General features: G+C 52.5%; 2 protein-coding genes across 2 annotated transcripts in view; one reads left to right on the top strand and one right to left on the bottom strand.

The window, feature by feature from the left end:
- Nucleotides 1-20,509, top strand: part of VCP (valosin containing protein) — a 21,071-nt gene extending 562 nt beyond the window's left edge. Inside the window, exons 2-16 of the mRNA XM_025207496.1 lie at nt 8-180; nt 3,254-3,396; nt 5,970-6,100; nt 8,885-9,016; nt 9,462-9,564; nt 12,245-12,378; nt 12,640-12,775; nt 14,022-14,134; nt 14,816-14,980; nt 15,098-15,220; nt 16,587-16,799; nt 17,261-17,569; nt 18,891-19,046; nt 19,412-19,566; nt 20,066-20,509. Of these exons, the coding sequence (XP_025063281.1) occupies nt 14-180; nt 3,254-3,396; nt 5,970-6,100; nt 8,885-9,016; nt 9,462-9,564; nt 12,245-12,378; nt 12,640-12,775; nt 14,022-14,134; nt 14,816-14,980; nt 15,098-15,220; nt 16,587-16,799; nt 17,261-17,569; nt 18,891-19,046; nt 19,412-19,566; nt 20,066-20,171 (2,286 nt within the window). The 5' untranslated portion in view covers nt 8-13 and the 3' untranslated portion in view covers nt 20,172-20,509. The remainder of the gene's footprint in view (nt 1-7; nt 181-3,253; nt 3,397-5,969; nt 6,101-8,884; nt 9,017-9,461; nt 9,565-12,244; nt 12,379-12,639; nt 12,776-14,021; nt 14,135-14,815; nt 14,981-15,097; nt 15,221-16,586; nt 16,800-17,260; nt 17,570-18,890; nt 19,047-19,411; nt 19,567-20,065) is intronic.
- Nucleotides 20,510-22,981: 2,472 nt separating this feature from the next.
- LOC102369478 overlaps nt 22,982-25,041 on the bottom strand; it is a 4,994-nt gene continuing 2,934 nt past the window's right edge. Inside the window, exon 5 of the mRNA XM_006026563.1 lies at nt 22,982-23,024. Within this exon, the coding sequence (XP_006026625.1) occupies nt 22,982-23,024 (43 nt within the window). The remainder of the gene's footprint in view (nt 23,025-25,041) is intronic.

Below are 25,041 nucleotides of genomic sequence, written 5' to 3' on the forward strand. Positions count from 1 at the left end.
TTCACAGGCAAAAATGGATGAATTGCAGCTGTTCAGAGGAGACACTGTTTTGTTAAAAGGAAAGAAGAGGAGAGAGGCAGTCTGCATTGTCCTGTCAGATGATACCTGCTCAGATGAGAAGATTCGCATGAATAGGGTGGTTCGCAACAACCTGCGAGTGCGCCTGGGTGATGTGATCAGGTGAGGGCTCCTTTGCCAGCTTGGTGAATCCTCATGCATTAGCTAAGCAGTTTGTTTAGCTGGCTTCGTGCTAATTTGGTCAGTAACCGAGGGTGAGGCTTCAGTAAGTACACAGGGTCTCTTAGAGCACATCCTGTGGCTGGGGTTTTAATTTGGTTGACTTTAAACCACGCTGCTGGCTCTTCAGATCTGTATAATGCAGCTGGTATCTTCCATTTTTGAAACTTGTATACATGGCTTGGGAACACAAATCATACCACTTACATGGTTTGAAAACGCACCCCCCACAGGAAATTTCTCTTCTAAAATTTAAAGGTTAACCATCACATCACACCACACCAGGTTTTAAACAGTCTAATCATTTATAAAAATCTTAATGATTGTTCACTGAGGAGTGGTTTGCAAATGTCATCATTTCCTTTACAAAGTCTGTAGTTCAAGCCCTGAGCTTGTACATGCTATTCAGCAATAGAAGCACCCGTGAAATGAAAGTGAAAGCAACTGCTAATCTGTTCTCATTTTCAAAGCTGGTGCACATGTAAAACAAATTAATGTAATGGTGAAAATATGTCAAGATATCAAGTTCATTCCAGTTTTAATTGAAGGGGTTGTAACTCTGGCAGAGATGCTGTGGAAGCCCTGATGCTTGACTTGCAAAGTGGGCCAGAGAAGCACAATGCCATGTAGCATAGGCAGCAATCCGATGTTGACCAGAGAGCTGGAAGCACAGCAACGTGCTCTGCAGGCTGTTGGCGGCTGCTGCTACTTCAGTGTTCCTAATTCCCTTTAGAAATGTTTGAGGGAACCTTGAAACTCCTGCTGCTTTCACAGGATTTTCAGGCATGAAGTCTTGAGTATTTCTCAAGCTCTGCAAACAAATGTCCTCTGAAGTTCACGGGGCAGAGGAAATAGGAGTTTGTCATGGTCAGAACAGTGCAGTTACAGCAAGGTCAGAACAGTGCAGTTGGAGAAGGGTGATCATGGTTTGGCACTTTTTCAAAAGCCAGTGCCTTCCCCATCAGTTCGTTCATCTCCTAAACTTCCAAATCTTCTGTGTCTTGACAGCTAATCTGTTGTGTTAGACCATTTAGTACCACCTTAGGCCCTGTGCAGTGACTCTACTTGATGCTTTGTCCTTAACTGTGTGGCAGCTTTGAATCCTCCTTGGTCTCGAGGTTTGGACAGGGCTGATCCTGCCTCAGGCAGGGGTTGGACAAGGTGACCTCTGGAGGTCCCTTCCAGTCTTACTTCTCTATGACTCAGATTTTTCCTTGCTGATTTCCTTTGCTTGTAAATTGCTTGTTGCATGTCTTACTATAGCCTTGCCTCTGCTGTAATCTTGATTCATGCATTGTTCATTTCCTGATTCACTGTCTCTACATTTTTTCTTCCTCTGAGGCACTTGATCTTTTCTTTCACTATTCAGCTTAAATCCTCTCTAAAATAGAGGTTAAGTGAGTACGAGAAGCTATCAAATATTTGGTAAAGAACATTAAGAATGTAGAGTACAGCAAGGTTTGGAAAGGCTCGGGCAAACACTAATGTTCTATCTGTGAGCTTCCCTCTAAGTCAGATTGTTAAGTATCTGGTTACTAGCTGATTACTAGAAACTAGGATCTTGGTTTCACAGCGCTGCAGATGCTTTTGCCAAGGTTAGCAGCGGGGACTCAACTCTCTGGTATTGGAGCGGGGGATGAGGAGGGGAGGAGTTTCCATCAGCCCCATTCTTTGCTCCTTTATAATCTGGTCTGTTGCTGCTGTGGACGCACAGTAGCTGGTTGAGTATCCCTTGCTCAGCATGCACAAATGGATAACTAGGGATGGGATCAGATACCTTTAGTCTGCTGCTTGGGAAGGAGCCTGTGGAGGAAGAGCAAGAAGCTCGGCTCTCCCAACAGTCAAGGTTCTAGGGGTGCACTGATAAAGATATTTTTTTAGGGCCGATAGCAATGGCCAGTTATTAACCAGCTATATCAGCTGATACCAATCCAATTGCCTATATGCAGCCTGGCAGCTTGGAGAACAGTGTCTAGCTGGTCAGTCTGTTTGGGGGGAAGGGGCATGATGGGGGCAGATCGAGGCCCCCTGCGGTGAGCGAGGGAATGGGGTTGGGGCAGGTGCTGCACAGTCAGAGTGGGGTGAGGTGTGGGATGGAGCCACAGGCAGTTTGGTGTGGGGGGGCTCCTGCTGCTGCATGCACCCCAGGGGAGGTATGGGGAACATGTGCCCCCCAGATCTGTGCATGGGGCGAAGATAGGCCCAGGGCGCTGCCAGTGTCTTCCCGGTACAGGGGCTGGGCCAGAGCTACGTTTGAGGTGGGCAGCGGCGACGCAAGAGGGGGCTACAGGGAGGGCTACAGCCACCCTGAAATTTGCCATACCCCCTCCTCTCAGCGCCGCTGCCCGCCCCTAATGCAGCCCTGGCCCATCCCCATCGTCAGGAAGAGGCGGGTGCAGCCTGCCTTTGCCCCACATGGATCTGGGGGGCATGTACCCCCCATGCCTCACCTGGGGGGGGGGTGCAACAGCTGAAGTAGTGCTCTGGCCCCAGCTGGGCAGCCCCGGCCCCAGCCCCATTCCCTCACTGTGGGGACCTCAATCTGCCCCTTCCCCTCCACATACTTCCTGGCCAGATACTGCTCTCCAAGCTGCCAAGGTGTGTTCTTGTCTGCATGTATGCTGCGCGTGTGCACGTGCACATGGCATTTGTTGGCAACATTATCGGGCACATCAGCCAAAAAAAGCTGATTGCTGATAACGTCAATTTTCCTTTTATTGGTGCCGATACGATATGGACCAATATATAGGTGCACCTCTACAAGGTACTAAAGGTGGCAAGGAGTGGAGGAAAGGGAGCAAAGTGAAAGCCAGAGCTTGTGGAGGCAAAAATGGGAAGGGCGACGTGGTCCTCCGTGTTGGCACAGTTCTCTCCTCCCGTGTCGCCCATAGTTCTCACCAGGGCCTTGGGGTCGGTCCCTTTGTTGTACTTGTGTCTGGTTCAAGGCCTCAAAGGTCCTTCCCAAGCCCTGCAGGTAAAACAAGCAGTATAGCTTACCAGTCTGCTTGCATTTCAGCATCCAGCCTTGCCCAGATGTGAAGTACGGCAAACGCATCCATGTGCTGCCAATCGACGACACAGTAGAGGGGATCACAGGAAATCTGTTTGAGGTCTACCTTAAGCCATACTTCCTGGAAGCATATAGACCGATCAGAAAAGGTAATGGCCCATGCTGCTAACATCCTGGGGGCAAAAAAGGAGTGAGACTGACAGCAAGGAGAAAAGCTCTAATGCCAGAAAGCCTGCCTGGTTGTATACATATGTAGAGGGGGTGGGATGTGACTCTGAGGGGCATCTCTGTGACTAGGTGTGCAATTTCTTATCTGGTTTCCACGAGTTATGCCCTCAGTTACAGTGTGTGTGCTGTTGTCCAACTGCTGATGCCCAGGGCAGGAGAGGATCATAAAAAATATGAAGTGAGGTGGGCAGGAAAGTCTTGTCAGGCTAACATACTGTTTTGGGGGTTACAGATTTGGTTGTGGAAGGGAATAGTGTTGGTGGAATAGACTTGCCTCAAGCATTTGTCTTGGAACCATGTGACATCTCAATTCAGACATGAAATCCATATGCCATGCATTAAATACTGGGAAACTAATAGAGTTCAGTGGACTCATTAATGGAGTCAGTGTTTTTCTAGTGAGGTCCCCCAGAGACTGGTTCTTGGCCCTTTGCTTGTTAATGACCTGGAAGAAAGCATAACCTCAAAAGTTTGGATGACCCAGAGACTTGGGGAGTGGTAGATAAATGCAGTGAGGTCATGAGCCCTTGTAAGTTGCATGTTAAAAACCAGGATGTTTCAGTATAACTAAATATAAAGTCATGCCTCTCGGAGCAAGAAATGGAAGCCCTGCTTCAGAGAGCGGGGCCTCCGCCCTGGGAAAAATAATTCTTAAAGATGTAGAGGTCACAGTGGAGCTGAGGTTGACATGAGCTGCCAATGTGAAGCTTTGGCTGAGGCATCTGATGTGGTCCTTAGATGTATGAACAGGGGTATCATGCAAGCAGGTTTTCTTACTCTGTTTGGTTTTTGATATGGTATCCAGATCTAGTATCTACACTTGATAATTTGAAGAAGGTTCGTTGAAGAGCCAGGGGAATCATGACATGGCTTTCATGTGTCATGAAATCTATAAATGCCACTGGCAGGATAAAAATTTGATAAATAGATGGCTCTTCACTTTAACAGAACAAAGTATAACTGGATCCAGTAGCAGAGGGTTGAGATTAAACGAGTCAGACTAGTAATAAGGTGTGCACTTGTTAAGTGAAGGGCTGTCATGGTTGAATGAACTCACCAGGGGACTCTCCATCTGTAGGGGATGCTAATGCCGTAGGGGACGCTCTCCATCAAGGGAAATTTCAGTCAGGGTTGGGTGTCTTTGGATCTTCTCTGGCTACGCCAGAATGGATTCCAGACACCGTGTTGCCTGCGCTGCTCAGGAGTCAGGTTAGACTATCTCCATGGTCTCTTGTGGCCTTAGAATCGATGAAGAGTCCAGGCCAGGGAAGTGGAGAGGAGAATACCCCCCTACCAAGGAATCTGGCCAGTTAGGTTTAATGCAATAAGCACTGCATACAGCTAAGCCGAACGTCCATTTGTGAAGCAGGAAAGTTCCCTTTTCTGGCCAGGAGTTTCCTTTTCCCTGGTTGGTGGTGAGGAAGGAGAGAAGATCCAGAGGCTGTCTTCTCTCACGTGCTGAAGGCATGCCTGCTTATGCTTGCTCATGAGAGGTAGGCTGGGGTTATAGCACATCAGTTCCTCCGTGGTAAATGCCAGTGGGCATGCTCTTACTTCATGCAGGGAGCTTTTTCCTCAATGAATGGAGTAGCTACCTTGCATTTAGCACAGAGGAAGAGCGTGCACACTGGCATTTACCACAGAGTAGCTACCCTGCTGTAAATTCACATCCTATTTTGCAAACCTTGTATACCTATGCCCTTGGTGTTGACAGTAAAGGAGGATGAGATGGTGGCCTAGGGAAATGGGTAGGCAGGAGGGTGGTAGTAAGGATGCACTTCCACACCTGAACCTCAACTTTCGGTAGTCACTTGTATTGCCGCCAGGGTCAAAAGTTATAGGGTGCATTGGTTGGGTTGGCTCCCTCCAGGAAGAGTCCAGCCTTTTTGGGGGGTTGGATCCTGGCCCTTAGATGGAGTCAGCTCCTTTCAGATGGTTTTTGAAGCCAAATATGTTGGCTTCTCTTCAGCTTTCCACTGGCCATCAGTTGTGTTGATGCTTTCAGTCTTGATGCAGCTGTCCCTTATTTCCTCTTGTGGCTGCCCATCCTTTAGTTCCCAAGTTGGATCTTGCACGGCCAGGTAGCTGTGCTGGGGATCTGTAGTCTTCACCTTGGGAGCTGGCAGGCTACAGTCTGCCATCACACAGAAATCAGGGTGCAGACTCTACCTGGACCTCATCTGGACGGGGGGTTTTGGCATCTTCTAAGCAGAAAATGCTTCTCTCCTCTGCCTTTCACCATGTTCCTGCTCCAAATTATGGGAACATTAACCAAGCAGGAGGCAGATTGGAGCTGTGACAGCTGTGGAGCATGCTGCATTTGGAATCAACACAGCATTGGCAACTGGTAGCTACAGGTTCCTTTGTGCTTTCTGGTTTAAGCAACCTCTGTCCTGTGTGCCCTCCCTGGGACTGGTGCTGGTGGGGGTGGTGTGAGGGTTGACACTGTGCTTACTGGCTGCTATGTGGTACTGAGGCGTGGTACTTCTTACAGGGGACATCTTCCTGGTGCGTGGAGGGATGCGTGCAGTGGAGTTCAAAGTGGTGGAGACAGACCCCAGCCCTTATTGCATAGTGGCTCCAGATACCGTGATCCATTGTGAAGGGGAGCCCATCAAACGAGAGGTGAGCTGAGTCGTGGCATAAGATCCTTCCCACTTATCCTTTCTGCAGCAGAAAACCTGTTCACGGAGGAACCCTGGGGAGCTGTGAGCACATTCAGTGGCTATTGATAAATCCAGTTTGGGGGCATAAGCTGCTAGGGGCATGTTCTTCCTTGATCTTCTCCTTTCTATAGGGAGGTGGTGTTTATATGGTTAAGTTTGCCGTGAGATTCTGCACTTTACTGTGGCACATCTGATAATGACCATGCACGTGGCAGTGCTTAATAGATCTTCTGGTTCAAAACTTCTAGTTGCCCATAGCACACGGCACACCCAATTTGAATGGCCAGATTGCCCTCTCTTCCTCTTGGGGAAAGAAACAAATTATGGACCTTAAGAAAAGACTTCAAAAAAATATTTTTAAGTTCCAAACTTGAGGTACTTTGGAAGGGGCCTGATCTTTGGCATGCTCAGCACTTTCTGTAATTGGCCCCCTTTTGAGTTGGGCATCCAAAGTCCAAGATTCTCAGAATCTCAAGTCACTCCTGAACGTCTTGGCATTTCAGCATAGAGGGTAGCAAGTATGAAGGTGGTAGGCAGGTGGACCTGGCTTTCATCAGGCAAGCACCATTGCAGGCACTGAGAATTTGGAGTGTGAGCATTCACTCTTGATAGTGCCCATGTTCACTCACTCGCTCAGCTGTCTGCTGCATAGATGTCCAAATATGATAAATAAGGAGGGCTAAGTACAGAGACTTGCGATGATGCCATCAACAGTGTGTGGTTTCTGAACAGTGGGCTGAGGGGTGTTAGTCACAGCTGGCTGTACTCATCAGCAGTATTTGGTGTCTTTGCCTTCCACAAGTGTGTGAGAATTAGTAAGATGTTGCAAATAAGGAGCTAATTGCCTGCTAGCCAAGGCACTGAGTGCTGTGTCATACTCCTTGAATAGTAGCTGATCCTTGGCATGAGCCTACTCTCATGAAAGTTAGCAATGATCACCTGCTTAGGGAGGCCAAACAGGCAATGAGAGAGGCAGAATTAATAGGTGCCTTCCCACCAATGCTTAAAAAGTTACCTGAAGTTTTGGAATTGTTTGGACATCTGCCTCCAGCAGTAAAGTGTGTTGTTAGGCCTCGCTTTGCTTTGACGTTGTACTGTGGACCCACTTGGCCTGTACTTGGTGCAGAGCTGATCTTTGTGCTCTGCCAGGCAGGAATAATCCCAGAATAATCCTTGCTGCAAATGTTCCAGCTGTGAGACTCGGTGATGCTTGTGTTGTGTTCGCACCACGGGTTTGTCTGCAGCACAGAAGCAGTGTGGCCCAGCATGAATGTTCCTGCTTGCACACTCCAGACCTGGAAACCAGCTGGCAAAACTATTCCAGGGTATTTGTCAGTGACTGCTCTCGAGATCATGGTCTTCAGCCTGCTTGAGAGCAATCCCTGGCGATGATTCTGGAGAGGCCTCGCCAGCATGTGGGTAGGTGAGGTCCCTGGGCACATCTGTGCTGGGGCTCATGGCAGCATGGTAGAGGACAGGGTGATGGTATAAAATCTAAGTGTTCAGCCAATTCCTGTCTTGATGCTGCCTCTGGCAACTACCTCTGTGGCCCACTGAAGCAACGTACACCTCGGGTCGGGACTGTGTTCTAAGTGTGGGAAGGCCGGGGGCTTTATGTACAGATCTATGTCTGGGGAAGGGAAGTGAGCTGGTGGGGCAGGGCAGTTAAAGCTGGAGTTGGCTTCTCAGTCTTCTGCTGTTCTGCGCCAGGTTGGTAGCAGCATCCATGGTGAGTGATGAAATGAAGGGTGCGAGTCGCCTCTGACCCCTGCACTGAGGAGGTGCCTGTTCAGGGAGTTGGGTGTTTGGGCCGAATGCTACTTAGCAGGGCATTTTCCTCTTGAAGCCAGTCTCAGTAGTTGGCCCTTGCACTGCCCATGTTGGGTAGGTGGGTGCCGGCCCTCCCTGTTCTGCAGTCAGAGACACTGACTTGGACAAAGTCAGAGAGGGAGTCTTGGAGCTGGGAGCCCTTGAGTGCCCCAATCTTATTTCTCTGGTAAGCCTTTAGTCCAGTGATTCTCAGCCAGGGTGAGGGGGCACTCTGAGATGCCAGTCCTTTCAAGGGTGTTGTGCGGTACGAGATGAGTACAGGCCTGGCCATTTACCCCTCTTCTTGCAGAGGGGCTGGGGAGGTAAACACTGTAATACATAAGCTAATTTTAGAAATTGTCATTGGCAGTCCTTCGTGGTTGAGGATGATTGTCTCCCATGCTTGCCTTATCTGTGGGTCCGAAGGTGGCTGACGGCCGATCCAGGATTGACAGGTTCTTCTGCAACTCAAGCACATGTTTCTGCGTGGGGTGGATAGCATCTGGATTCCTGATTTGGTCCACGACATGCTGTTTCTACCACTCCCACTTTTCCGTCCTGTTGTCATTGTGAGGCTTCAAAGTACTGAGATCCTTGCAACAAACTCTTCCTCCATTTGGGATGGTCCCAGGCGATAGTCTCTCACAAGTTGATGTGGAAGTTGCATTTTTTCAAGTTGGTCTTGAAGACGTCCTTGAAGCCCTTTCTCTGCCCTCCTCTTGAGCGTACGCTTTGGCTGAGCTGGGAGAATAAACAAGCTAGTTTTAGAAATAGGGTGCTGCTCAATTCACAGACGTTATGGAGGGGTGCCCTGAGTCTAAAAAGGTTGAGAACCACAGCTCTAGTCTCACTGGGGATTCCTGGGGCCTGGCTGGCTATGGAGACTGAACAACTCTTGTTTCCCTTAGGCACTAATTATTTTCCCTCCTGGCAGGATGAGGAGGAGTCATTGAATGAAGTGGGCTACGATGACATTGGAGGCTGCAGGAAGCAGCTAGCTCAGATCAAGGAGATGGTAGAGCTTCCTCTCAGACACCCTGCTCTCTTCAAGGCCATTGGTGTGAAGGTAAATATGTTGCTAGCTCCGTATGTCTGGTGACTCGCTTTGTACTGCCAGTCTCTTCTTTGGTCCTGCCAGTAGGCTCAGTGAGTGGGTAGTCTGTGACCTTTCGTGCTGCTTGTGGGGGTTCAGGGCATCCTCTGCAGGACCCTAGGGTTTCTGACACAATAACAAGCTGGAACTGTAGCTTGTGGCCCAGTGCTTGTCCCTCTGTGGACTGGTTGGAAGGGCAGTGCTTTGCTTTGAAGAGCCCAGCTAACTAGTGGGCAGCCTTTTGTTTCTGTGCAGCGTTAACATCCTTCCAGCCCTAGTTTTGAAGGATTTTAGGAGTGCTGATGACGGCCCATTACTGTTGCACGAGCTTGCATCAGAGCTCTGAAGCATTCTCCAAATACCCTTCAGGTTCTAAGTTTAAAATTAGCTTACTAACCCAGCCCCTTCTTGCCCTCAGCCTCCCCGTGGGATACTGCTGTATGGTCCCCCTGGCACTGGTAAAACCCTGATTGCTCGTGCAGTGGCCAATGAAACCGGAGCTTTCTTCTTCCTGATCAATGGTAAGTGGCAGGAATGTCTTACGCCCAAAAACTCCTTTATGCTGGTCACAGGAAACATCCATCTGGCTCTGGGTAACAGGAGGCATTGAAGCTGCTTGTGAAGTGCCCTCAGCAGAGTAGACCCACCTCAGCTGAAGTGTTTTCTTACCTGTTTCAGACATATCTCTGGAGGCTTCTCAGCTGGAAATCTCAGGAGTGTCAGCTTAGAGTGGTCTAAAATCTTGTGGATAAGAATTGTCAGACTGTTTGGATTGAGGGCACCCAACTCTCCATCCATGAGTCCAGTTTTTTTTCCGTCTGCCTGATGGTGTTGGTAGCAAGTGTGGGAGGGTTGGGACTCAGACACCCAGCTCTGGAACACGTCTGGAGGGAGCCCTAGCTTCTGCTAGCGGTGGCATTCAGGAGGTGTTTATAAGTCACTGTCTGGCTGTTCTCCGAGTTTGTTCTCGATGCGGGGAGTTGTTCTTGCTTCACTCAACTTCCACTAGGAGGCGCTTTCCCCAGGGCTGTAATTAGAGCTTCATGCACTAATGAAAGGGGCAAAACTTCTAATTTAAACCCCTTAACGTGATCACCAAAGGCCCATATCTGCATGGGCTGTGGTGCATGGTTTATATCCAGCGATGTCTTGGTAATGGTCAGATCTTTCTCTTTGCTCAGTCTCATCTCTTCCTTGGGTTTAGGACAGTAGCTTTTTCACAGATCTCAGATTACTTCAAATTGTCCTGAGAGTGAGAGCAGGAGAAGGTGCCATGCTGTGTGAGGGGCAATGTGGGGGAAACAGCCCCAGTCTGAGTCTGCACTTAACTTCTTTTTAAGGGCCAGAATATTTAAACTTTAAAATCCTTTGGGTACATGTGATAAACCTACCCAGTCTAGGTGCTGAGGGGATATCTGGGCACAGCACCAGCCCTTTCTCTATTGCAGTGATTCTCAACCAAGCTGCCATGGCACTCTAGGGTGCCTTTAGATCTTTTCCGGGGTGTCGCACGGTGTTAGCACCATTAGGTTTGCAAACAAGATTCACAAGATAAACCCAGAGCTTTCTGTTTGAAATCCATAGTTGTGATCTTTCTGATTTCTTTGCAGCAGAAAGGCTACTCTGTCGTGTTTCTGTAGTCAAAAAAGAGTGAAAACTAAGAGCTGGCATTTTCCAAGGGAGTGCCTAGAGCAGTATTTTTCAACCCGTGAGTCGTGACCGAAAAGCGGGTCAGAAGAATATACGAAAGTCATGAACAAACTTTAAAACTGGATTCTCTTTTAAAGGAGAAAACCATGAGAAACTGGGTTTTCCCTTGCAGGCTGGCAGAGTTCCAGCCTGCAAGGGGCTGCTTCAGGCTCCCCATACCCCACACACCCACTCCCTGCCCCACATACTGGGGGGCGGGGGGCAGCAGGTCAGGAGTGAGGGGCACTGGCAGGGCCAGGGGGCTGTTTTCTACTTAAACTATTTACTGGGTCGGGACTGGCCAGAGATGTTTACAAATGGGTCATGGTACCAAAAAGGCTGGGAACCACTGGTCTAGAGTCATCTAGGTTGAGAGCCACTGCCCTAGAGGCATGTTGCTGCTGTTCTGTCCTGCTTAGTGGGTGATGGCTTTGTGAGTCCCAAACACGGAGCGGGGTGCTGCTGCAGGATAGGAGGGTGCACTGAGAGAGCAGTAAAAGTGAGGCATGCTTGGCACCTGCCTGCACGCTGTATCTGCCTCCACTCGCAGCTGCCAGTTCCTTTGTTTTAACCAGGAAATTCTTGGCGATCTCTGAAGGACATTCTGTCTTGGGGATCCATTGCAGCCCTGCTGTCGTGGTAGAACCCGAACTGCGAGTCTGTAACACTTTCCGCTGTTGCAGGAGATCTTGTCTCCTTCCCTCCCCTTCTCAGGGGAACAACAGCCTTCTGGGATTCAGGTGTTTACAAGAGGGCTGTCCTTGTTGAAGTCTGCTCAGTGCACAAAGGAAGATGCGTTTTAGAAACTCGTTTGTTTTAGGAGCCTAAAGAAAAGGAACCTGACCTTTGTTGTGCAAATCATGCGGTTGGAAAACACCCATGTTTGATTCCTCTTCTTCTCCCATCAATTTCTTGACCTTGTAGTATTATGTCTAGAGCAGTAAGTAGCCATGTTAGTCTGCAGTTGGGCAGAAGGCAAGGTAGATTTGCACCTTATAAGCTAACTGAATCAGAAGTGCGTAAACTTTTGTGAGCATCAGCTCACTTTGTCAGACGCTAAGAGCGGATGTGCAGAAAGCAGGCTATCACGAGCTGTTGCCTTGAAGGTGTAGGCAGCTCTGATTCAGTTCATTTATAAGATGCAAATCTACCCTGCCTTCTACCTTGTAGGTTGGTCACTTTTCTTCTAATCAGTGCCATCACAGGGAGTCCAGAAGAGGGGAGAGGGAGACATCAAGGAGAAAGGAAAGTTACTATCTCTTATTCAAATAGAGCGTAGTTAGCTGGTTTGGGATTTTCCTGGCTGAAAGCAGTGCCGCTTTCTTGGATATGTTGCTGCAGATTCAGGGAGAAATCCTGGTCTTCACCATCTCCAGTTTGTTTTTAAAAAAAGTGCAGAATCCTTGCAGATGAGTCTTGGCCTTTTTTCAGTGGAATGAATGATCTGGTTGTATGTCCCGGTGGCTGGTTGTCTCCTATCCCAAGTGACATCATCTTGTTTCTCTCGTGCAGGTCCTGAGATTATGAGCAAGCTGGCTGGAGAGTCTGAGAGCAACCTGAGGAAAGCCTTTGAAGAAGCTGAAAAGAACGCTCCTGCCATCATCTTCATTGACGAACTGGATGCCATTGCTCCAAAGAGAGAGAAGGTAAATGAGTCCCCTTTCTGCAGTGCCTGGCTAACGACAGCTGGGCTGACACTTGGTATCTGAATGCGGTGTAAATGCAACACCCTAACCTCCTGCTTGGGTTTCAGTCAGAGTGAGAAAGAATCACAGACTTGGATGGGCACACAAGGAGCGTGAGGATTCTGCTAACATCTGCTCTAGGGCAGCTGCTACACAGGATGGTGTTGCAGGATCATTTGTGTCTGGTCTCTTGTAATTGCCGTTTGCTCTTTTTCTTGGTAGACACATGGAGAGGTGGAACGCCGCATAGTGTCTCAGCTGCTGACTCTGATGGATGGCCTGAAACAGAGAGCACATGTGATTGTTATGGCAGCGACCAACAGACCTAACAGCATTGACCCAGCCCTCAGGCGATTTGGTAACTGGCCTTGCACCTTTTTGTTGTCCGTTGCTTTGTTACAGCTTGTTGCTTGCACATTCTCTTGTTGGGAGCACGAAAGGATTGATCAGCAGCTCAAACGCCAGATGCTGTTGTGGGTGTGATTTACCAGCTTGCTCACACACCTGTTCAGTGCCTCACTTCAAACTCAGCTGCTTTATTCCAGCATTTCATAGCATAATCTCTGCTGGAAGGTTATAAATGGAGGAGGTTGCCAAATGCCTCAATGACAGCAAATCCCGTGTTAGGGCCTGGCCTCTCTTTTGTGAGCCCATCTTCCCTGACTGTTTACTTCCAAACAGTATTAGCCGGAAACCCTGAGGATGCTTGATAGACCACTGTGGCTGGGCAGCAACTTTAAGGATGGATCCTTAATTTAGAATCATAGAACATAGAAAATTCAGGTGGGAAGGGACCTCGGGATGTCACATCTAGTCCAACCCCCTGCTCAAAGCGGGACCAGCCCCAACTAGAGCAGTAGCCTTCAAATTGCCCTGTCTTAAAATGAAATGCTGGGACATGGCTGGGGAATTTCAGGCCTGGTTTCCTCACCTGGTGCCAAGAATGAATGTCCATTTAGGAGGAGCAGCTTGTATAAATCTGCATTGCAGACTGCTGGAACTTGAATGGGCCGATGGCCAGTTAAATGCATAACTAGCCTGCTGAGCAAGCAGTTCTGATGATTGGATGGAATTGGGGCCTGCGTTTGCCCTAATTCTTACTGCAGTGGTACCAGTCAAATCAAGAGCCCTTTTCTGTCAGGCTGTGTAACACTAAGCATGCGCAGCTGTGATACCCCATGATTGACACTCCAGAGAGTTCTGAGACTTCAGTCTGCTTCTGAGTATGTGTGTGTTTCCTGCCTGTGCTGTGTATACACAGGTTGCAATAAAAGAAATGGGTAAAGGGAAGACTTGCCTTCACCTACGTATAAGTTGGGCTGTTGGACTTCAGAGGACTGTTGCTAGGTTTCATAATTCCCCTCTGTTCTGTTGTCCTCTGTCTAATTAGACCCATATTCTTACTTCCCCTGACTGGCTGAGTCCCTCCTTCTCAAATTGCCAGGATTCTCTGTAGCATCCCTTGCTGTAGGTATCCAAGTGCTGGGTTTCTTGGAAGAGGTATCTGGCCCTGGCATGCTCTTCAGTGGGGCTGAGGAAAGGGAAGGCAGGAACTGGTACTTGCCTGGTTCCAGAGATGTCAGTGTGCATGTTGTGCTCCCCAGGTCGCTTTGACAGAGAGGTAGATATCGGTATCCCTGATGCCACGGGACGCCTGGAGATCCTGCAGATCCACACGAAGAACATGAAGCTGGCTGACGACGTGGATTTGGAGCAGGTTAGTAACGTGTTTCCTGGGAACGTATCTGTGCGAGCACAGACAGACACTCAGGAGCCTGTGGATGAGCAACAGATGAGCTGTAGCAGTTCTGGGGTGTGACAGTCATTATTTGGCAGGGCAGGAAGGGGTATGTGGGGAATCTTTGGTCACTAGCAGCAGTGGTATGGCCAAGAGCCACTGTGGATGTGGGTGAGAGGAGGGCCATGCCAGAGCTGTATGAAATGAATCTGTAGTCGCCTGATTCCAGGAGCATCTTGACACTAACCTCGGGTTTTACCATTTTGGCTGTCCCATAAGATGCCAAGAATCAGAAGGGCCACATAAGATGGAGCGATCTGAATGTTTGGATGGGGCTGGTGTTTGTGGGAAGCGCACTGGCCATTCTATCAGTCCGGGGAACAGATCACTCCAGTCTTCAAGGCTGTCATTTTAGAACTCATATTTACCAGTTCTAGATTTCTTTCCTGCCTCTTCTGTCAGAGCCACTCTCTCCTGAACAGGGTGATACAGGCTCATCTCATTGACAAGAGAGCAGCAAAGCTCCTGTCCTGTCCTGTCCTGCCTGTTCTATGGCATTTCCTACTGATTGCATTGGTGGCTAGAAGATGAGCACAAACTCTGCCATTGTGAAGGGTTCCCTTTTATATTTCTGTGTCACGGCTGATGCTTGGCTTTCAGGTGGCCAACGAGACCCACGGCCACGTCGGCGCTGACTTGGCTGCTCTCTGCTCAGAAGCTGCTCTTCAGGCCATCAGGAAGAAAATGGATCTCATAGACCTGGAAGACGAAACCATTGATGCTGAAGTAATGAACTCCTTGGCTGTCACCATGGATGACTTCAGGGTAATACAGAGATGCTCAGCTTTCCTTCTTGATAAATCTGTGTCTGCTCATTGCTTGCTTGGAGCCAGTGAATGCAGTGTGCTAGAATTCACGCAACCCTCTTTTTGTCTGTGTTAGTGGGCTCTGAGCCAGAGCAACCCCTCAGCTCTGCGGGAGACAGTAGTTGAAGTGCCCCAAGTTACCTGGGAGGATATTGGTGGCCTAGAGGATGTCAAGAGAGAACTCCAGGAGCTCGTACAGGTAAGGTGGGGAGGTGCGCGCGTGTGAGAGAGAGACAGACCAGGTCCTTGTTTTAATTGCTCATTTAAAGGGTCTACAAAGATCCCTATATCAGCTGTGAAGGAAGAAAGTTACCTATAAATAACAATAAGTGAAACAGGCTTGGATAGCCCACTAGCTTAGCAGCTCCATCAGGCTAGTGTGGTTAAGACCCACCAGTTTCTGTATTCGGTGATGCAGAAACATGTGCCTAGCAGCATGCGTGACTGCCTCGCTGTCCCCAGGCTGCATGACCAAGTACCTGGTCACAGCTGGGGATGGGCTTTGGCACAAGTCCTGAGGTGAGGCTTGAACCCTTGCCCCTGCAGTCCCAGTGAGCTGTTTTAACTGGTTTTCTGCTGTGCTTCTACCTTCCTAAAAATAGCTCCTGACTAAAGATCAATCCCACAGGCCACTCCCCCACCACAGGTTTTCGTCTGTTACTGGCTTCCTTTCACTTGACTCTAAACTTCCTGCAGTTTCCTATCCACGTAACAATTCAGCCTGTGCAGAGCTGGTTGACTCGACTGGTGCTTCTCAGTAGGTGTCGTGGGTGCTGGCAGGGAGAGAGATGTTGGTTGGAGGGGGTCACTGGGGTTCTTGCTGTGTTCTCTGATGTGGACATGAGTGCAGAATCTCAATGTAGGCACAGTCGTTATGTCCCAAGTGCCTGTTCCCAGCTCTTGGACTGGCAGGGCATGTGAAGTATTCAGGAGCTTTGTACCTGTGTTTGCAGAGCAGGCAGGCGAGTCGCCAAGAATTTTCCAGCATCTCGTGAAAAATATTGTCCCTGACTTTTGTGCCAGTCCCGAGGTGCCAAAGTCAGGATCTCCCACATGCCACTGCTCTCAGTTGCAGGATACCGTCACTGAGGCTGATGCTGAGGAAAAGTCACTGTCCTCTTGTTAAAAGCACCTGACATCTCTTGCCTGTGCTCCTCTGGCTTTAAAGTCCATATTCTAGCATTGGTTGTGTCTGAAGTGAGATGGAGCCATCTGCTCTTGCAGGCGGATGTTCCCAGTTCAGGCACTCTGGCCGTCTCAGAATAGATGGCCAGGGTGGAGTGCACTTTCCCTCTTAAGTTTTTAGTGGCCCTGTAGGCAGACTTGTGGCCCAAAAGCAGGCTGCAGTGCGCATGAAGCTTGCCCTGCTTGCTACCCAGGCAGTGCATACCCGAGAAGTTTCCAGGGTTGTCCAGGGCCCAGTGATGCTTCACCTTCCTGAGACATTGGCTTGAAAACTCTAAAGGAAACCAGCTTTTAGACTTCCTGGCCAGCAGGGTCCAGGGCAGGATCTGGCTTGGCTTGTTACACAGCCAGGACTCACCCGAGTTTTCTCCCTCCTTTAGTACCCTGTGGAGCACCCAGACAAATTCCTCAAATTCGGCATGACTCCCTCCAAAGGGGTCCTGTTCTATGGGCCCCCTGGCTGTGGTAAGACACTGCTGGCTAAAGCCATTGCCAATGAATGCCAGGCAAACTTCATCTCCATCAAGGGGCCCGAGCTGCTCACCATGTGGTTTGGCGAATCCGAGGCCAATGTGCGCGAGATCTTTGACAAGGTAAGTGGCTTTGCTCTCGACCCTGTGTGTGCTCCCCAGAGTATCGCCCAGCCTGTGGCTCAAGGGTTGGCTGACTGTTGTCACACAGCCTGGTGTGAGCGGGAGCTGCTATCCTGACATTAGAGAATGGACCAGCTTCCCTGCAGTAAGAGTCCATCTTTAACTGGTTTGCTTCTGGCCCTACCTGAGTCTGTGCCTATTGCACGATAGATGCTCAGATGTTGTAGTGATGTGGAATAAGGACCCAGTGTTGCGGAAGGCTCTCAGTCCCCCACAGCTCTGTCACGAGGTATCTTGTTAGCCACTGCTTCACGGGAGGTCCCAGAGCAGCTCTGCACCACTGTTAGGCCTAGCAACACTCCAGTGTGCCTGGCATGTTCCTTATGGTCAGGGGCTGCTTAGTATGGTTCTGGTACTTGCAGTGCAAGGCATTGAGGGACCATATGCATTTGCCTTTGCAGGCCCGCCAAGCAGCTCCCTGCGTGCTCTTCTTCGATGAGCTGGACTCCATTGCAAAGGCCCGAGGCGGGAACATTGGAGACGGTGGCGGCGCTGCAGACCGTGTCATTAATCAGATCCTGACCGAAATGGATGGCATGTCCACCAAGAAGAACGTCTTCATCATCGGTGCCACCAACAGGCCAGACATCATCGACCCAGCCATCCTGCGTCCTGGCCGCCTGGATCAGCTCATCTACATCCCCCTGCCTGATGAGAAGTCCCGGGTTGCTATTCTTAAGGCCAACCTGAGGAAGTCACCTGTTGCCAAGGCAAGTTCTGAGCTCTGTGCTAGACGTTTTCTTGTTGATTCCTGGAGGAGGCACACTCGGCAAGGGTGTGGGGAGAGGGAAACTGGAGGTGGGGAGGACGTTTGAATTTGACTCCTTGGGATGAGCTGCACATCATTAAAGGACTGATTGTTCCTAACCCATCACTGAAGAGCTGCAGCCTCTGCCCCAAGCAGCAGTGAAACCTACCCAATGCAGTCTGGGAAAGGGAAGGAGATCCATCTGGATCAGCGGTGCTGAATCTTTTGGCTCTTGGGGCCAGGTGAACAGCGTGGGGCCAGTCTGTGCCCTGGATTGGGCCCAGCACAGCCTCGTCTGGCCCCTGCATGCCAGGATTGGGCACTGGGGCCCTGTGCTGCCCACACCTGGCCCTGCATGCCCGGATCTTCCCTACATGCCAAGTTTTGACTGCACCACTCAGTGTCCCCGGTCGAGCACTCTGGGCCATGCTATCGAGCCCACGGGGCTCCCCACATGTCTAGAAATTTGGCAGTCAGGGAGCAATGCCACCACTCCCCCACCCCCAAATTTTTGGACCTGTGGGAAGCCCCACATGCCAGATGACCCAGTGCTGGAGGCTGTGGCCGTGGCCTGGGGGGTTAAGCACCCCTGATCTAGGTTGAAGAAAAATGGTTGATAAAAGAAAATGAAGACGTGATGGGGAGGGACTGGCAGATGAATGAAAAGTCACAACAATAATTGATGAAATAGCCTCGCAGGATCATGCAGGAGACAGCAGAGCTGCCATCCCTGCCCCAGGCACATGAAATATGTCAGACCCTCGTTGGGATCTCGCACTGTTTTACCCTCAACTCACAGAGGTCCTGTGTTCTTGGCAGTCCTCCGGCGTTCATTCAGGAGCATTGTTGCTGCTGAGAGTGCAGACAGGTCCTTGGAGCAAGGCAGGGCAGGGTATTGCTCCGAGGATGCGTTCTGGGACTGAATGGGGCTTCCATGCTCCCCTGGAGCTTGACTGTTGTGTTACCATTGCACCGTGAGCCAGTGCCCTAGATGTTTTGCTGTAAGAGGCCATTAACATGGTACAGATTCAACCTCTGGTGCTGCCCTCTGAACAGAGCCCCCATGCAGCCTGCCTTTCCCTCCAGAGTGGGTACTGCAGAGGGTCTTGTGGCTGCAGATCCAAGTTTAGTGGGCGCACAGGGAGGTGGCCAAGTGGTAGAGTTTACTTTCCAGCCACAGTCCAATTGTAGGCAGGCAGCTGGCTGCCTTCAGGACCTGTGGCAGATCCTCGGTCTTACCAGGGAAAGTAGCATGTGAAGGAGACCTGCCATGTTCTCTGCAGGATGTGGATCTGGAGTTCCTGGCTAAGATGACCAACGGTTTTTCCGGAGCTGACCTGACAGAGATCTGCCAGCGTGCCTGCAAACTGGCCATCCGTGAGTCCATCGAGAGCGAGATCCGGCGGGAGCGCGAGAGGCAGACCAACCCCTCGGCCATGGTGAGTGCAGCTGACTGAGCTCCTCTGGGGTGGGATGCTGAGCTTGTCTGGGTTCATGCTGTTCAGGGTGGCAACGCCTCGCTCTGAGCAGCCCATGAGGTCAGCATGGTGCCTTTGTTCTTGCAGCGGTGGGCAGGGTAGGCTTCCCCCCGTGACCCAGGCAGGATGTCTGCCAAGGGGACTGTTCCCTGACTTCCTGGGTGGGGTTCTCTTCTCTGCTGCTACATCCCCTCTCCAGTCCCTCCCTTCCCCTGGATCATAGTGCTGACCTGAGAGGGGTGCTTGAGAGGCTGGAGAGGAAGCATTGCTTGCAGCAGGTGCCTGGGCTGGGGATGAGCCACGCTTCTATTCTTGCTGTGTTCCAGGAAGTGGAGGAGGATGACCCTGTCCCTGAGATCCGCAGAGACCACTTTGAGGAGGCCATGCGCTTCGCTCGCCGCTCCGTCAGCGACAACGACATCAGGAAATACGAGATGTTTGCACAGACTCTACAGCAGAGCCGTGGCTTCGGCAGCTTCAGGTAAGAGTAAAGGCGTCCAGGGCATGCAGACAAATAGCAGGGCTCCCAGAGACGGATGCTTCAGACACAGCTGCATGTAGCTCTGCTCTTCAGCTGGGCCTGGCTTGGGCGAGGGCATTAGTTGGAGCTGGTCCTGCTTTGAGCAGGGGATTGGACTAGATGACTTTGTACGGTCCTTTCCAATCCTAATTTTCTATGGTTCAGTGATTCTGTTCCACCTGTCTCCCCTCACTGTTGAATCTGGTTACAGTGCTCTTGTTTCCCATGCTGGCCCGGCACTGTTAAACTGTGCCCGTGGCAGGGGCTGTGCTGGGGGCTTGTTTGGGATGAGGCTGCTACAGGACTCTGCTCTTGAGGCAAGCAGGATCAGCAGCAGCACAGGTCTCTCTTGCTTGCCGGCACTATAGTGTTCTGTGGCTCGGAGCCTAGGATTTGGGTAGAGGTAAGGGCTATGCTTCTAGGAAGAACCTAAGCAGTCTCTTCTCTTCCTCCCTGGTAGGTTCCCATCCGGTAACCAGGGAGGCGCTGGCCCAAGCCAAGGCACGGGAGGTGGCAGCGGAGGCAACGTGTACAGCGAAGACAACGATGATGACCTCTACGGGTAATGCGCTGTCCTCCGTGGACCAAACCCCACCCAGGCCACGTTGTACAGGGAAATTCCACCGTTCAATGGACTCTCGGCTTCTTCATTCCTCAGTCAGAACAGTAGCTGCGGTCAGACGTTGCACAGGGGAGGTGCGTGTTGCGAGCAGGATACGATGCAAACCGGTGTTGGTTTGGGAGGCAGGCGGTGACTTAGCGAGGAGGGGAACTGACTTAATTTCTGAGAAATTTCTGTTCTAGTGTACATGGCAGAATCAGCAGCTTTAGCAATGGGTACAACGCTAGCCTGTATAAACCCACAAAAAGAATAAAAAAAGAATAAAAATCCCAGAAAATTCTACCCCGCCCCAGCCCCTTCCTTCGTGTGGCGCTGTCCCAGGCCAGCCCGCTCGGGCACCGGCAAACCCCTGCGACACACTAGCTGGGCAGAGCAGGGGAGAACTGTCCGTCTCTGCTTCCCTGGGCAGGAGCTGGTCATTTTTATCAACTCTCAAGTGTCTTGTCTGAACAGGGACTAAGCTGTGCTAGCCGAGCCCCCTTGGTGCCTTGGCAGTGGAAGCCTAGACCGTCTGCTTCCAGCAGCGGCAGGCACTGTGCGCACTCATTCTCCAGTTCTGGCTAAGGGGCTTCATGTTCCTTGGCTCTTCGAATACTTCCCTGTGTGGTGGCCCATGTCCCCTCTGCCTGCCGCTGAGCCCTTGGCCTGCTCGAGAGGCAATTCTCTTTGGCGCCAGGCACGTAGCTTTGACCCCTGCTGTGGGGCTTGGTAAGCCTGGGCCAAGCTGTCTGGGCATTCAGCTGGGCAGGCGCAAGGGGGAGGGAACAAAGGAGAGAGACTTCATGTGTCTTCCCTCTGCTACAGAGCAGCAGCTCTGAACCTGTCTGTAGAGGGGCAGAGTACAGATCCTGAGGCAGACCCGGAGTCCAGCCCAGCTGCTGCTTAGTGGGAAGCGGCACAGCCAGACTGGCAGCATCTCCCTGGTCTACTTGCCCACCCCAGGGGTAGCTGAGGCCTGGCCATCCTTTCTTTCCCAGTTGTCTCCTCAGTGTGCTGGCTCCTTCTCCCCTCTCCAAACATTGGGCTTGGGTAATGGGCATGCTGCTAGCTCACTGTTCTGTGCTGCAAGGGACTGCAGCGAGCCGTGCTGAACAACGGGGCAGCTTCTACAGCTTGTGGGTAAGGAAGGGTCATAGGGAGGCTTAACATTCCCTGACACGTGGAGCAGAAAGGGGTGGGGAGGGATGGGGGCACAACCACCAAAGCCCAGAAACCTGGGAGATCCCCACAGTACAGCACCGGCATTGCTACGCTTGGATCATCCCTGGCCAGTGGCTGCCCAGCCTCTCCTTGAACAGTGATAGAGTCCACACCTTTCCTGGCCTCTGTCGCACTAGAATCATCCCTGTCCAAACCATCCCAGACGAGCCGTTGTTCAGCCTCTTTGCAAAACTACTCTCAACTATTCTCACAGCACGAGATGTGACACCTAAACCTGCCACAGCTAAAGCAGGGGGACCACAGCCGCCAGTGTCCTGCTGCTGCAGATGTCGTTTATATACACTCAAGAGGAGGCCACAACCCCTGCCATAGAGGAAAGCAAAACCCCCACCTCCATCGTTGTAGGTGTTCCAGAAGAGGCTGGACAGGCTTTGCTCAGGGATGATCTAGGCATTGAGATGTCCATGTTCTACACTGGGGATGTCCCAGGCTTCTGGGCTTTGCTGGTGCTACATGTGCCAGCATGGGGTGCTGCTGCAGCCCAGGCTGGGGATGGGACTGGGCTGTGCCAGCGCTCCTGCTTGGACTCAACCCTGCAGGGTCCTGGCTAGAGGGTCTTGGCTCTCTGCTAAGGGTCCGACTGACGCATTGGGGTCAGGAAGGAATTTCCCCTCCTGGTCACAGTGGTAGGCACTGGGGGGGATTTTACCTTCCTCTGTAGTGGGGACACGGCCTCCGCATGGGGTCTCGAGCGCAGCAGGAGGATGCTGACAGCCTCGTCCCTGCTTTTCCTGGGGCTGGAGCGGGTGCTCTATCTTGCAGCTCTGTGACAGGGTTGACCGTAGTTTTAGTGACGGATGAGACGATGGATTTGTGTGGGATGGTTTGCCCGGGGCTGGTCCTGCCTGGAGCAGGAGGTTGGACTAGATGGGATCTCCCTGTCACCCTGACTTCGATTCGGAGTCAGCTAGATGCAATCAGGAGCTGGGGGCTGGTGCTTCCCTAGGCACTGTGGTGACCCGGGCTGTGGGTGACTGTCCGTAACTGGAAACAGCAGCCGTGGCCACTGAGTAGCCGGTGTAGGGAGAAGGTAGCCAGCCCTGGAGGGTCAAACTAGGCTTGCCCTGCATTGGCATCCGTAACAGTACCACAGTTCTTCTGGGGAGTGCACCTGCTATCGGCGCTTCTGGCTCCTCCTGCGGTGCTGGCTCTGGGGGAGGTTGGAGCCCTGCAAGGGAACGGCACGGCCGGGCCGCGTTCCTGCAGCCAGACCAAGCCAGGCGGCGGGGGAGAGGCGAGAACAGCTGATAAGCACGGGCATCACCGAGGCCTCGGCTGCTGTGGCGCTGCGTGGGCGTAACAAGGAGCGACGCGGCGCAGCAGAAGGAGCGCGCTTCACTCAGCCGCTGCGTGGGCTGGCACAGAGACGGCTGTGGCACGGAGCAGGTCCCCGGAGGGGAGGCAGCCTAGACCGGGGTGGGCGAAGACCAGCCCAATCCTGCCGGTGGCCAGCCTTCCCTGCAGCCTACCCCCTGGCTCGGCAGGAGCACTCTCTCCTGAGTGCAGCCAGCTTGTTGCCAGCCTGGGCTGGCATCAGCGTCCTCTCGCCCTTCGCTGCGCTCGCCCCTTGAGGGTCCTGGTGGAAAACAGGCACAGGGTGAGAGGCATTAAACCTGGGCTAACCCCGTCAGGGGCATGAGCCCTGGGGCCTCTTGCCTTTTCCTGTATCACAGGGCCCCTGTGCCCAGCTGGGCAAGCAGCAGTCCCCACTTCAGGCGTGGCTACCAGCTCAGCAGCCACTGGCCCCAGCATGAGGGCTTGGAGCCGGGGCTAGCGCAGCGCTGGGATGTTTGTAACTCTTGCCAGACTCGGGAGGGAGCCTGCTTGTGTCGGGGAACTGGCTATTTGAAGTGTCACCAGGCTGGCGGCAGGGCCCTGCTATGGGGCTAGTTCAGGGGTGAGAAGTGAAGACCTGGCTCAGCAAAAGCAGGCTCCAAAAGCAGGGTTAAAGTCCCAGTGTGCCATGCTCTCTGTCCCAGCTCTGGCAAGACCCAAACTCCTTCCTTCCCCTGCCCTTCTGAGGCGGGATGTCCTCCCACGAGCTCCCGATCCCTGCATCCTTCTGCAGCTTGTCTTCCCCCCCCCCCCCCCTCCTTGCCCCCCCCCCCCAGCGCCCCTGGCCCTCTGCAGCTTGTCTTCCCCCCCCCCAGCCTGCTTGCCCTCCACTCGCAGCGCTCCTGGCCCCCACAGGCTGTCTCCACGGCTTGTGCAGGCATCCCTCGCTCTTCTCTTCTTCCCACCTCCTCCACTCTGGTCTGCGTGAACCTCATTTCTGCGTCTTGTGGCCAGCTGCAACCCGTCTTCCTTAGCCCCTTGCCCTTTGAGCTGGGCAGGGCGAACAGGCTCTACCGAACCCTGAAGGTGGCTGACTTTGCCTCCTGGGGGCTGTTATCCCACCCAGCCCTTCCACCCTGAGCTGAGATGCTGAAGCCTGCATTGGACCTAAGCTTGCATGCAACCCTTGGATTCCTTCCTGCAATGTGTCAGCGGGGCTTGCTGCCTAGCCCAGACCTTAAATGAGGCCAAGAGCACGTAGAAACCCTAGAGCTGGGTGATGGGCAGGGACCCGAGACAGGATCAGCTCTGTCCCAACCAGCCCAGACACAGCCAGTGTCCAGCCTTTGAGCAGCACAGCACCGTCACCCTGACATGGCACCAGGCATCACCCCCAACCCTGCTGCAGGGAAGGCAGGGGGGCCGCGGGGTTTATAGGCACTCTGGAGACCCCAGACTCTGGCCGTGCCCCTGCTGCAGAGGAAGGCAAACCCCCCGGTCCAGAGCAGTCTGAGCAGGGAGGAAATCCCTTCTTGCCCCCAGTGCAACGTCCGTCTGAGCCTGGGCGCAGGGGCAAGACCCTCCAGCCAGGACCCTGTGAGGTTGGTGCTAGCAGGAGCATTGGCACAGCCCAGTCCCCAGCCCCAGCCCAGGCTGCAGCACCCAGTTCCCCTGAGGACCCCCCCTGACACACGGAGCAGAAGGAGTGTAGCTCGGGTCTGCAGAGCAGCAGTCTGGGACAGCCCATTTTGGGAGGGCAACAGCTCCCCGCTGCTGCGCTGAAGCACATTTTTGGATTGAGAGGAAACTGAGGCACGGAGAGGTTAGCAGCAGGCCTGATGGCGTGGGGACTGCATCGCCCACCCAGCAACGATGCAGTGCTCCGAGATGCAGCCCTGCTGGGGGCTGGCGGAGACCCAGCCCCTCCGTGAGCCTGGGCCCGTCTGCAGGCTCAGAGCCAAGAGGCAGCCCCCATGCTCCCGGGGGGAGTTCAGAGTGCCATGTGTCCCCCAGTCCCTCTGGCCAGGCCAGAGGTGGGGGCCACAGCCAGGGCTGCCCCCAGCTCTGGAGGCCGGATCCCCACGCCCAGACCATAGGCAGCGCGTTGCAGCCTGGAGCACTGAGACCCGGGGCCCGACCCAGGGAGGTACCACCCCCTCCAAGGGCTGCAGAGACCCAGAACTCGGCACAGCACCCACTCCTCGCCCCCTCTCCACCCCCAACCCCTCGGTAAGAGGGAGCTCCGTGCCCCCGGGGCTGCCGCAACCCCCCCAGCCAGCTGCAGCGCAGGGGCTCGGGGCTGGGCCCTTCGGGACGCG

This window comes from Alligator sinensis, unplaced genomic scaffold (assembly GCF_000455745.1).
Source record: "Alligator sinensis unplaced genomic scaffold, ASM45574v1 scaffold783_1, whole genome shotgun sequence".
Classification (NCBI taxonomy): Eukaryota; Metazoa; Chordata; order Crocodylia; family Alligatoridae; genus Alligator; species Alligator sinensis.